General features: G+C 34.8%; 1 protein-coding gene across 1 annotated transcript in view; it reads left to right on the forward strand.

The window, feature by feature from the left end:
- The window catches only part of LOC110468097 (protein eyes shut homolog), a 597,595-nt gene that overhangs the window by 200,441 nt on the left and 383,420 nt on the right, over positions 1 to 13,734 (forward strand). The window contains exon 18 of the mRNA XM_077782364.1: positions 9,582 to 9,781. Coding sequence (XP_077638490.1) covers positions 9,582 to 9,781 — 200 coding nt within the window. The remainder of the gene's footprint in view (positions 1 to 9,581; positions 9,782 to 13,734) is intronic.

Genomic DNA, 13,734 nt, shown 5'->3' on the forward strand with positions numbered 1-13,734 from the left:
ATGGCTGGGTGGCCATTACAAGGTCAGCAACTAAGATGATTCAAATAACCAGTTTAAAAATAATTTTTATGTGTGTATATGTATTTCCCCAGGCATGCTTGGATCTTTTTTCTTTACTTTTTTACCCTGGATTTTTTCATCAGTTCTCAAGAAAATACACTTCAAAGCTTTATCTAGTAGTCTAATACTTTTAGGTACAAAATAAGCACTATATATCTTTATAGTTTTGGCCTATAACTTTTGCATATCACTTACGGAGTGTGTATATTGGAACTTCTCTATCTACTGCAGTTTTCATTGCTTTTTCATTTATGGAATTAACTCAAAAACAAGGAACAGTAAAAATATATGCACTATATGAATCAATTTCAATACACATTATTTCCTTTGACATTTGTGTATTTTTGAAATTATAAAATGAATGTACATAACGGAAAATTGATCCTTCCTCTCTGATAAACATAGAATAATAATATGTGCAGTAATAGCAATTATGGTTAGACATTGCTTCTTACTTTTTTTGACTTGTTTCTTTACTATGAGGTATGAGACATGATTGACAAACGTGCTTCTTCCATGCTCAGTTAAGATGGCTCATCCTGTCAAAAAAGAAGCAAAAAGCATTTTGAGTCTTTACACAGGAGAATATTCATCTTGTTGTTGTTTTGGCTTGTATCTGATAGAAAGCTGTGATCTGACTGCATCCTAGATTTGTTTTATCTGGTTTTACCAATCTTTCCTCTCTATTTTCATAAAAGATATAAACAAGTGGTAAATCAGGAAAGTCAGCTAATTTTCTGTGCAAAGGCACCACAGCTTATGCACATGCCGAGGCTACTTCAAACAAATAAATATTTATTCATCAGGATCAGCCAGACTGGACAGAAGACATGGGTATTGCCAACATTGATGGGTGTACAAAGACCCTCAGATAAGGTGGATGCTTTTCAGGTCTCTCTGAGATTTTTCACACTCCTGAGTATTTTTACCTATTGCTTACTAGTTTAAAAAGCATTTGATAAAGTAAGTAATTTCTTGAAAGAAGCTAAACTAAGATTAACATAGCAAAAAAAAATAATGTGGTTTATGCACAAGATGCAGATAGGTAAATCTAAGAGTAGGAAGAGATACCCACTTTATTCTGCAAAACACAATATCTGTAATTGCAGACCCATGGGGCAATTTCAGTGTGTGTAATACTTCAGAGACATCTGGCTATGACATAGGAAGTTTATTTTAAGTCAGAGTGACTGAATTAGAGTATTTTAAATAGAAAATAATAGGAAAAATAGATAATATAGACTAGTGAAGAAAAGAAATGGGTGAGACCTACAAGAATGTTGAAGAGGAGTTTAACCCCCAAAGTGCTAAACCCTCTGAGGACATTCAACTGACAGGTATATTTATAATCTTTGACATGAGAGAATCCTATTGACTGATATCATAGTATGCTCTTGCATGACAGATACTCTAGCAAGAGAGTATAGCCTAAAGCTCAGGAATATTAAATTATTATATTCAGTTTCAGGAAAATAAACTTTGTAAAAGTGAGGCCTACAAGCATATTAACAGCTATTAAACAAATATTGTTAAAAGCCCAGGTAAAATGTGTGCTATAGCTGAAGAATGCAAAGTGGTTCAAAGCCCCTGCCTGGCTTAAGAAGGAAACTTAAGACTGTCACAAGGAAAAAAATGATATTTTAATAAATGGAGAGCTTGGATATATGGAAAGAATAGAAAAGTTTTCAAAACATATTAATTCAAATGTTGGTAGGAACTTCAAAAACCTAAACCAAAAATTTGAAAGTGTCTTTAAAAGGGCACTCTAACTTATAAAAGTCTGGAAGCAGGGAATAGGTGGGATTGTTTGATGGTGAAAGTGCAAAAATGTGCACTCAAACAGGGTTTGAGAGAAGCTTAGTGAATTCTTTGCATTTGACAAATGCCAGAAGGACCTCACAGAATTGAAAGAGGGAAAAGGTGGCAGATAATCTTCAGTGTAAAGTAATATTCTAGGGAGAAATATCCTCATTGAATTCAGCCTCGACTGAATGCAGCTGTCAGTTACAATTCAGGAAAGAAGATTTGGAACAAATATTGACAGTGAAGTCATTGTCTCAATCTACAGCCACAGCAAAGCATATCAAAAAACTTGCTGGACATAATCAGGAAAAGTATGAGGAACAGGACAGAGGACATGATTTCCCTGCTGCGTAAAACCAAGGTGGGCTCATAGATTGGTTAATGTGCACAGTTTTGGACCTTGCACCTTAAGGAGCACAGGTAGAAGCTACAGAGAGCAGCAAATATGTGAATTGCCTAGCTGACATATAAGGAGTTATTTAAAGGCTGGAAACTGTTCCCTTTAAATAGGGGAAATCAGAAGGAAATGTAATTAAGATTTAGAAAACCACTGCAGAGGAAGATAAATGGAAAATCACTTCCCCAAATTCTGTAGTGAGCAACAGACACTTGGGGGTACATGATAAAAATAAAAAGAAATATATATGGAAGAAACCAAACTACTTTCTTTCAGAGGAAGCAGAGAACACCTAGAACTTGCTGCCCCAAAGGCTGAGGAGTCTTATCTTATCTCTTGGTAGGTTAAGAAAACTTAAGCACCAAGTTCATAAATGAATGCTAAATGAATCAATCAGGGAAATACAGTTTATCCTGTCTGATTAGATGGTTCTGCCTGCTAAAGGGAGGATGCATGGGGCATAGATTTTGCTAAAGTGGCTTTTCCTCCATTACTACTATAGACAGAATACTGGGCCAGATGGAGCACTGGCCTGATCCAGTATGACCCTGTTTTGTATTTTGTATTATTGTCTCAAAATTAGATTTATTTTCATTATTTTTTTCTATTCTCCTTGTGCTCATAACACAAAATTTCAAGGCAAAACATTCTTATAGTTTTGAACTCCTTTTGAATTATTTAGGACAAAACCAACATTCTGAAAGCTCAACCCAAATTTTCCCTGATCAGTCCTCAAGATGTTGTATATTCAATCTACCAAAATAAAAAGTTTTTGGAAGTAAATAATTAAACAAAATGGATACATGATTATATTGACTGTAAAAAAAGTGTAATAATTTTACTTGTTAGAAAAACACACTTTATTTATAGTTTTGTTAAACATCAAATAGAAATATATCTGGACCAGTCATCTAAAGGTCTCAATATAAATGTCACACTTTTATATGGCATCAGTACTATTGAGATTTAACCCAAAGTATATACACTGTAAAATTAGATGGTTTTTTTCAAAATCTAGATTCAGCATGCATTAAAACCATATGCATATTATATTCTGTATGTAAAAAACTTTGTTTTAAAACATGAATTAGTTTCTAAAGCATTTATTTACAGACTTTTTTACTTTCTGCATGCTTTATTTTTTTATTTCATTCCAAACCCTTAGCCACATGGCTCTTGCTTATTAAAAACTTTCAATTTTGACCTGAGACTAGTGTTGTCCTATCATTAAGTGAATGGAAGCATGCTCTTTAGTGGTGCAATATATATATTTAAATTCCTTTCTTATCCCTTTCTTTTCTCCCCTTAACTCCCCCGGAAATCACCATAGTGGATTTGAATGAGCTCTCTTAAGAATTATTCCACTTTATAATTACCTTTCTGATACAAAGCAAAATTTCACTTAAATAAAAATAAGTCTATATTTACTTTTTTTTTGCATTGAATGACTTTTATAGAAATATATTTTAAAGATTAGTTAGACATATTTTTTTATTTCTAATCAGCATTTCCAAGGCAGACTAATGGAAAATAGCTCTTTCTGCTGGAAAATAATTTTTAAAAATCCAAACTTCCAAATTACACCTTTTTTTTTTTTTTTTTTTTTTAAGAAGCAGTGTTTAACAGACATGTTATTTTTAAAAATAGTGTATTTTCACTATTCTTATTACTTTGCCAAATTGTGTTCCCTTAGAACTGTTTCAAGCTATGGATTGTGAATCTGATGATAATATAATGAAATATGTAGAAAGTTGGGTTTTTTTAGACAGAATAACTTCACTTCCAAAGACAGATGTCAGTATTGACCGACAGATTTGGATATGGAAGTAGTATGCCTTGAGCAAAGTGCCTTTCTAGGTCACTTGTTAAGAGTCCCAGCTTCAGAATAATTCCCTGCCAGAAGAACCAGTGAACTGTGCCATGCCAAGGTGGACTCTCCTAAGGGACAGTCATTTTCTTCCTAGTAAAAACAAGATTTCCTACACCATGACATTCAGAGAACAGGAAATACAAAGAAATGATAAATTATTGCACTGTAATAAATGTAGTGGATCTTGTATGACTTTAAAGGAGCTGCATAACTAGAAATCTCAGTATTCTTCCACTTTTTTGCCTTGATTTTTAATTGCCTTGCTATGCTAGAAAAATCAATAAGGACTTGCATTTACTGTAAACACAGTTTAGGAAAAATAAATCCAGAATATCTCCATTCTATTCTCCTGTTAGAAGTATGTATTTTCCATTCACTTACATCTCCATGGAAATTAATACTTGTATTTAACTTTTATTTGCCTGGAGAATGTTTTAGATATGCCTCAAGCCTTTCTTTTAAAACATAATGAGGTGGAAGATCAACATTTAGCAGTTTTACAGTGACTGATCTTCAGTAGTCAAGTTGAACCTTATCTCTTGCTGGATATATCTGGATTTGGGGAATCTCAGTGGTTATTTCCATGCTGACTTTCTCTGGGAGTTAAATACTCAATTTATAATAGTTTTTTGTGAAAATTACTGTGTATTGCCATTTTCTTTCTCTCTCTCAATTTTTTTTGTTGATTATGTAAACCTGAGAACACTCATAGAGCTATCAAGAATTCTGGAACTACTTATAGAAAAGAACTCACATTATTGCTTTTAATAGCTAGAAACAGATCTATACTCCATAAATTTGTCTAATAATGCTTAACCATTATCTACTATATTTTCATCAGTATAATGTGAAAATTATATATATGATGAAATAATGGTTTTGAAAAAGAATTCTATCCTAAAAATTCTATTGCTATTTTTCTTAGATTTAACTCATTGCGAAGTACTTTTTCTAGTACTTAAATCATGTTATAGTTTACATTTTTTACATGCTTTGTAATAAACAGATTCTAGAACTTGGCACAATGTCTCAGTTTCCACTAACCATAAAAAGAGAAATAATCACCTGTCTTGGTAAGTCAAAGTGTAAGTCTTCGTTCCCCTCTCTGCAGACTTAAGGGTAGAATTAGCCAATTTTTCCATAGAGAGTTCATGTTGACAGCTTGCCCATTATAATTTTAAAATCTTTTTCAAGTTCATTGCTGGTTAACAACATATAAACTCAAAGGATTCCATGTTAGGATATCTCCAAAATGGAGAAAGTCCATTCTTCACAGAAAAAAAAAACAAAACCAAAAACCCAAAAAACTCAGAATAAGAAATGCCTCATGCTTCACTCCTTGGAGGTCAGCTGTAAGAAAATTCAAAAGATATTTGGATGAGAATAAAGTGTGTCATACTAGTGAAGAGCTGATAAAAACTCTATACAAATTATTACAATTGCATAACTTTTATTTTGTGAAATCATTTATTTTATTTGCATTGGAACTTATAAAAGCCATCCCTGTTTTGAAAGATAAACTGGGAAGGAGAGTACTGGTATGCTGTAAAGTGTGAGTGCTGGGCATCTCTTACACATGTGAATAAGGTTTGGGAATAAGCAGAGCACTTCAACTGAAGTCAATAAGGGTGGGGCATTTTGGGGACAGTGCAAGCAACAAACCCCTTCAGAACAAGAAGATGAGAAGATAAGGTCATAGGAGTAGCTTTTCTGTCCTGGTTTCCTTGTCTGTGTGTGGCTGTAGCCCTGATTTGAGTGAAGCTACCCTTGAATGGAACAAATGAAACAGAAAGGGGAAAAGGGCAATGATGGCCACAGGAAAGCTAGGCATTACAGCTCCATTTGGACAGGTTACTTGCTCTGATTGGACAGAAAAGAAAGTCTTACAGCCTATGAACACCCAGGTGTGGTGAGCTCCCTTTTTCTGGCTGCCACACATCCACACAGCCACTCCTGCACTTTCCTTATCAGGAAAGAGTGAGGAAATAAGAAGAGAAGCTTGTGGGTCACGATAAGGACAGAGAGATTGGTCATGGTCACTGATTATTGTCACAAGAAAAACAGATTCAGCCCAGGAAAGAATAATTTAAATTACTGTTAATGAAAAACTAGAATACTTTCCTTCCAACCTGCCATAAAACATGTTTCTGCAGAGTCTCCTCTCAAGGGGCTGCAGCTCCTGCCAGGAGCTCTCCCATGGGCTCTCCCATGGGCTGCAACCTCCTTTAGGGCACATCTACCTGCTGTGGTGTGACGATCACGCATGTGGCAGTGTGGCCACGTGCTCCTGTGTGGTCCTTTGAGGGCTAGAAGGAGCCAACCTGCTTCATGATGGTCTTCTTGAGGATCTTCCCAGGGATCCCCTGGTGGACACTGCATCCCCATTCTTCTACTCTGATCTTTCAACCTGCAAGGCTTTTTTTCACACTTGTTCCTCACTCCTGTCTCCAATGCTTTTCCACATATTTTTATACACTTCCTAAACATGTTGCCACTGCCCTGGCTGTGGGCTTAGCTGCACCCAGCACTGCCACTGCCTCCTGCTCACAGCTGGACTAGCCGAAGGTGCCCCATCATACAATGAGACTTTCAGTGTTCTCAGAGAAAACTAAAAATGAAAGTAGGGCTTGAAAAAAAATGAAGAAATCTTAGAGAATAGTAATTAAAAGGAGTACTGGACATCTGTAGAAAGTCCTGAAGAAGAAAACAAGTTGGGAGCCGAAGCTATGTTGTTGCCTTGTGACCTCTCAGTGTTATGACTGCTCAGTGGGCCCTGGAGGTCTTAGCATGTTCTCTGCTTTCTAAATGGAATAATTCTTCTGAAAAGTCCAACTCAGAGCTGAAAGTAATTTTGTGCCTTTTGGGAGGAGTTTAATTTTGGTATTATTCTTGTGGTGGTTTATATTTGGTTGGTTGTTTTTTTAGTTTTTGGGTAGTTTTTTGTGTGTCTGGTTTTGGTTCTTTTTTTTTGTTTGTTTGTTTGCTTGTTTCTAAATATTTATTGCTAGCAAACTGTTGGTAGAAGTTGCACAAATACTTAAGAGGTTTGCTATCAGATCAAAATTTTGTTTCTGAATCTTAAAAATTATGTATTCTTCAATTCCTGTTAAAATTAAAGTTCCAGATTTAGTAAAGATTGAAAAGATTCCATGAAAATAAGAAACTACAAATTTAAGTATAAATAAGTTGGTAATTGTGACACTCCTATATATAAACAAATTTATATTTTGGAAAAGCTAAAATGACCCATGTTTGTGAATATTATTCTTGTAGATTTCATTTTTCTTCGTTATTCAGAGGCAATTTTCCTTATCTGATCACTTCTAAGCAAGAAAAGGTTAAAATATATATTATTAGGTTGGGAACTGGGCAACTGAAGTGACCAAGAAAGTATTTTTCTCCTACTGTACTGAAGAAGAGAGACAACATGAGAGACAGCATTTCTAGGACTGAGTCCCTATCGTTGCTCTGATTTGGCAGCTCTCTGATTAGGGGTCATAGTTAAGATTCAATCTCCTCTTATATTAAGGAAGACGAAATGAAAATAGCATTGGTGTTTCAATGAACTTGTCTTTGATAATCAGGGTAGCTGGGAATTTTCTGCAGAGCCAACTATTTCCTAACATCATGCTGTAAAATCAGTCTCTGGTGGGATCTAAGATAAGCAAAACTTGGTAACAGTTGTGTTGTGACTTCAGTTTGTCATCTCATGTTCTTGTTCTTTAGACTACAAGCTACAGCATTTGGTGGTAGTGTGGTAGCTCATCAACTTTGGGATAAAGTTATTTGTGGCATTTTTAACATAGTTCTGTCTTTATGCTGACAAAATTTTCTTGAATGAGTTAAGAGCAGTGCAGACTAACACGTCTCTGGTAATAGTGTACTCTGGTTTTTTGCAAGTCTAATGACAAACTTAACTGCAGCACATCAAGATGCACTGATGTCAATGCAAGTGATAGGTGTGATTTCTTTCCTACAAAATGTCTGACGTTTATCTTACTGTAAATTCTTAAAAGAACAATGTTCTTAAAATAACATTTCACAGAAGAAAATAAAAAGGTTTTGTTCAAAACTTGGTACAACTGTGATAGTGAATTATGAACTTTAGTCTGAGCTTTGAATTTATCCTTAGTTACTTTAATGATTTCAGTATTTTTTGTTTAACTTCTGAATCATAATTAAGTAAAAAATTGATACATTAATTAATGAAGATTTAATTTATTCTGCTAATGAGAATAAATAAATTTTGGGTTTGTAGTGTGGAGTAGAAGTGAATAACAATTAAGAAGAGTGGACAAATTAATGGAATAGAAAAAAAATAAGAGAGTTGGAAATGAGAATTGAGATTTTTTTTAACAAAAAAGAACACTACTGTCTGCCATAAAAAAAAAAAAAAAAGTAACTAATATAGCAAAAGACTACTTCTAGAACACAGACACAGAGATTTTGGCAGTCTGTAGGGCGATCTCCATCTTCCTGTGGGATATATAATTCAATTAGCTTATGTAATGCTCACTAATAAATCATCATATATACACCCAGCTGGAGAGCTTATAGGAAAATAAGCTGTTTTCTCACAATTCCCCATGGGTATCTGCATTTACATTCTGGCAAAGCTACTGTAGTACCTGCAGGAAATGTGAGAGCCCTTGGACATCCTTAAAGAATTAAACCTTCTAAAGTTATAGCAATGTGAAAATAAATTTAAAATACTGGATTTAGCTAGACTATTTGGGTTGCAGCTGCAAAATACAACTCCTTTGGGACACAGATAAAAACTACATTTCTGTGATCAAGGGCAAACACACGTTCCTTGCACTGTCTATTGCACTAACTAAACTCTCCTGTAATTCTGGAGAAATATTAACTTGCTGCTAATTTGTCTGGTTTGAATTTGATGATTTTTATATTAACCTTATCAAAGGAAATTGTTATGTGAACACATAAACATGTTTCTATTTGCAATATTAGTCATTAATTGATAATGAGAAAACATTTATCAGGAAATGCTGATAAGAGGCTTGTTTGCAGTTATATACTTATCTATATAAGTAATTCTATATTTTGTCCATAATCGCCTTACTACTGTGTTTCTTCCACAGCAGTAGCCCCTAATGTAAAAAATTAGAAGAAATAATTGTAGGACTGTGGCTCAAAAAACATGCTTTAAAAATTTAATCATAATTGGGATTGCATACTTTTGGTTGTAAACTGCCTATATAAAGCTATATCTGCATATCTGCAAGATTAATGAGTAGGAACAAGCATAGTGAGTATGAGTTGTAATCATTAAAAAAGTTGTGTCAAAGTGTAAATTTTTCTTTTGCAGACAACAAAATGTTAGATACTTTTTCTAATCTCCAGATTCAGTCTCTTGCTCTTGTTGAGCTGAATGAGTAATTAATAAGCTTTAAAGATGTGTATTCAATGTATTATTATTTCTCTTCTCAGGAATGTGAATCTGCTCCCTGCATTAATGGAGGTTCTTGTCAAGATGCCATCAATGCATTTGTTTGTGTTTGCCTGAGTGGCTACACTGGCAGGTTTTGTGAAGTCGATATTGATGTTTGCAGTGAGTCCACACTGAACTCAGTTCTTTGTTACAATGGAGGTGTATGTGTTGATGGACCTGGAAGAACGTTTCATTGCAGGTTAGTATGAACACTGCCATATAATTGCTTAAGTTAATACACATTGATTTGCTAATATTTCAGGGCAGTACTGATACCATGTGCACTATATGAACTCAAATGGATTTGGTGCACAATCTTGTGGTCAAAAATATTGTTATCTTAAACCATTCATTGCTTAACATGTGTGGAAATGTCTAACATAAAGTGACCCTAAAATATTTAAAATTATTATGTTACTGTTATGTATGTACTCCTGTGTTTTATACTCAAAGGGAAAATGAACTTGCAATCAAATTTAGATGACAGGTAATTTACATACTATATGTGCACAGACACATATCCAAAACAACGTTTTAAGATCCATCATCATCATTCTCCAGCTGTTAGACGTCTACCTAAATGCATGCAATTTTATATCTTGCATACTTTTAATATGGGTTTAAAATTAGGCTAATTTATAAACTTTTTACATTATTATGTCATATCTTAATATCCAAGTCCCTTTTCAATTGCTACATTTGTAGAAATATTAAATACTGAGAACTTATTTAATAAACATTCTTAAGACAGAAACATAAATATCTTCTCCTATCAAATCACATGTTTAAGGTCCCTCTGGGTACCATACTCCAGTGAATCAGCTGCAGCACTCAGTTTAGTGTCATATGGAAACTGGCTGAACGTGCCCTTAATCCCACTATCTATGTCATTGATGAAGATATTAAATAGTGTTTATCTCATGACAACTCAAAAAATATCATGGTTTAGCTTAGAGCTTTCAATACATGCTAAAGTAATTCACACTCTCTTGATTCTGCAGTGGGTTACTATCTGCACAAAGACTTCTGTTGTGACTCAGATGTCTCATAACCTGTTTCGCTCATTATTTGATGGCAAATTTGAAAATTCAATCCTGTGCATTCTCCTGTTTCTTTTCCCAGCTCTTGACTCCTTTTTTCAAGCTTAAGTACTGCAGCACCCTTTCATCTTTCACAGATGAATCCTCTGAATTAAATGAAATTGGCTATATTGTTTCCCTTTTCTGCTTGAGATTTTACACCAAACATTTTAAGGATATTTACCTTGTAAGTGCTTCTGACCCCAGGATTGACCATCAGGAGGACTTCATGGAACCACATTCAGGGAAGTTGAAGGGAATTATAATCCGAATTTTTAGTGTTGCCAAGATTACAAAGGTTTTCATGAGTGTTATAATACTACAGTAAGGTAGGTTGATGTAAGATACAGTTGTGATCCTGAAAAAAGAAGTGACATATTTGATATAAGTCTCTTCTGATGGGGTCCAGGGAAAGGACTTTTTTCAGCTGATTTCCTCTCATATATTGATATGCTTTAGAAAACAGACATAATTCCCTTTCTTATCATTCAGCAGGTGCTACAGTTCCAAGTAATGTCTACAAATAGAAGTAAGAAACATAAAAAGATCATAAAGTCAGATTTGCTATTGTGCTGTGAATGTTACAATGTGAACCCGACTCCTTTTGTACCCTTCCATTTACGTTTTAAGCAGTCTGAACATTGCTCATGTACAAACTGAAGGATAGGAGTTATATGGAGGATAGAAAAGTGGAATTCAGAAAAAATAAAGGAGAAATATTTCCTACTGTAGCAAAACAACACAAACATTCAAACAAATAATGAGTCCTAATGCCTGTTATATACTGTGGAATGGGCAGCAAAAGGACTTTAATCCAGTATTGCTTAGAGTCTTCTTGTTTGAAAGACTTGGGATGTCTTGGGATGTTTCAGTTTTGTGGCTGGCAGATCAAAAAATAGGAAGTTGTGAAAATGGTCCAATAATGGGCAAGTGTCAGGTTGTCTTAACTGTGAGCACCACTGCCAGTTTCATCTATGATGTATGTGATATTTTACTCAGTAGTACAATGAACACTTCAATTTTCCTTGAATTACATATGAATCAATTACATGAACAACCCTACAGGCTCCTTGTGAAATTAATATGAAAAATACCCTTTGAGATAGTCTTTGAATTGTGTGTTATCTGAAATATCTTTCCATCTTCAAACCCTTGGTTTAAAAATAAAACAACTCATTGGAAATGAGAGGGATGCTGGGAGTTGTAATTCAGTTCTATCCTGGGCAGATTGCCACTGAAGCAGTGCTTCAGGAAACAGATTACCATCTGAAAAGCTGCCCACCAACCTTCCTTTGTATTTCAGTCTTCTCAGTTAAAGGTGCTGGCTGCCACAACAATAAACACTGCATGAATCAGCAAATTAATAATAAAGATAACATTGGGCTCAGGGGACCTTTCAGAAGACAATTTAATCCAATAATCATATGATTGATATAATTAATATGTAATAGGAATGCCAAAGCCTTTTCATGGAATGCTCCAAATATTCTGGGGAATAGAAACTGTTTACATCTCCACTTCTACATCCTTTAGTCCCTGACCATTAAGTATGTTTAGCTTGGGATTTCAAAATATAGGCATAATAATGAGAAAAAATATTCTTCCTTCCCGTCTAATTCTTGCATTGACCTTTTTCAAATGTTCATTTCCAGTACTTCCTGCTGATTAGGTTCAGAATTCATAGACTCTTGGAAGGATTATCTGTGTAGTGCTTTCGGCCTGATCAGGTGAAAAAAATGTCAGCAGTCCTATGACAGGTCTTGCCTTAGATTATATTCTTGAATATTATAGCTTCATTGGACTTTTTCAGCACTATATGTGGTTTGTAAATGGTGGTGGAACATATGTGCTTTGTATAATTTAATGTATTATTGTTTGTGGGTCTGACAGATGCGTACCACCACAAGTAAGTTTAATTCTATATTTTGATTCACAAAGGAGGACTAGTGCTTTTTAAATCAATTTTTTTTTAATCTATTTGACTACATATTTTTTTCAGTACTGAAGCTTTTTTTGGCAGTGTCTTTACAAGATTATTTTATACTCAAGACAGGTAAGTGTGAACAGTTGATCAACAGAATTACTGATCAAAAAATGTGAATTTTTTTCTTTCTTCAGCTCATGAGATCTTAGGAAAAAACTCTAAAATAGAATTGTTATTCTACATTTCCTCCAAATAAAATGCAATTATTTTTAAACATTCATTATGATATCTACCTACCTATTCTTCTATTCTACTGATAAGGAAGCTGGGTTTAGATTTTAGAACATCTTGTTTTGAGTGCCCATGTGCTCTAATTTTCTTGATCTGTTTGAGTAAGGAGCAGCAGTTCTCATAATTAGCTAGGACCTCTACAGGGATCTAGGAAAGAGATTAAAACAATTCAAGCATGGCAAGGCTGTATGAACAAAAAACTGGAGTCTGGAAGATGTATTATCCTGTGGCAGTGGTATGCAGACAGCATATAAGAAATGGTAATGTATAATGGTTTGTCTTAGAGCTTGTATAAGATAAACAATATACTACTGGTATGAAGCAAACAGTTGTGGGAGGACTTTAGTGTCAGCATCAGTGCTTGGCACCAATCGATAGTGGATGGGAACTGACTGTCACCAACACTTTATCATCCTACTGCAAAAATTCCATACCTTCTCTCTGTGAGTTCCCATGGGCAGCTTCTCACAACTCTGACTCCTTTTCTCTTCCTTCCACACAACCACCTAACCCTAACTGTCCCTATCATAACCACCCGATCCTTACTCCTCACAGCAGCACAACCAGACAACTCCAGCTCTCCTCTCAATCACCTAACCCACTCCTTTATAACACCCATCCTTACTGTGACCTGCTGAGGTCAAGGCTGTTCCTACTCTTTGGTAATTAGTGCAGCTGCAACTCCTCAGGGGCAAGGTTGCCTTCAGCACTATCTCTCGTCTCACAATCCATCCTCTCACACCTTAGAAGTGCAGTCTTGTAGGGCAACCTAGGCAACTGTATCAAAAAAAATATTTTTCAGAATCAAACTTGTTTAGTATTTGTTAAGTATTTTTAATCAGAAATGTGATTTATCAG

This window comes from Lonchura striata, chromosome 3, assembly GCF_046129695.1.
Source record: "Lonchura striata isolate bLonStr1 chromosome 3, bLonStr1.mat, whole genome shotgun sequence".
Classification (NCBI taxonomy): domain Eukaryota; kingdom Metazoa; phylum Chordata; class Aves; order Passeriformes; family Estrildidae; genus Lonchura; species Lonchura striata.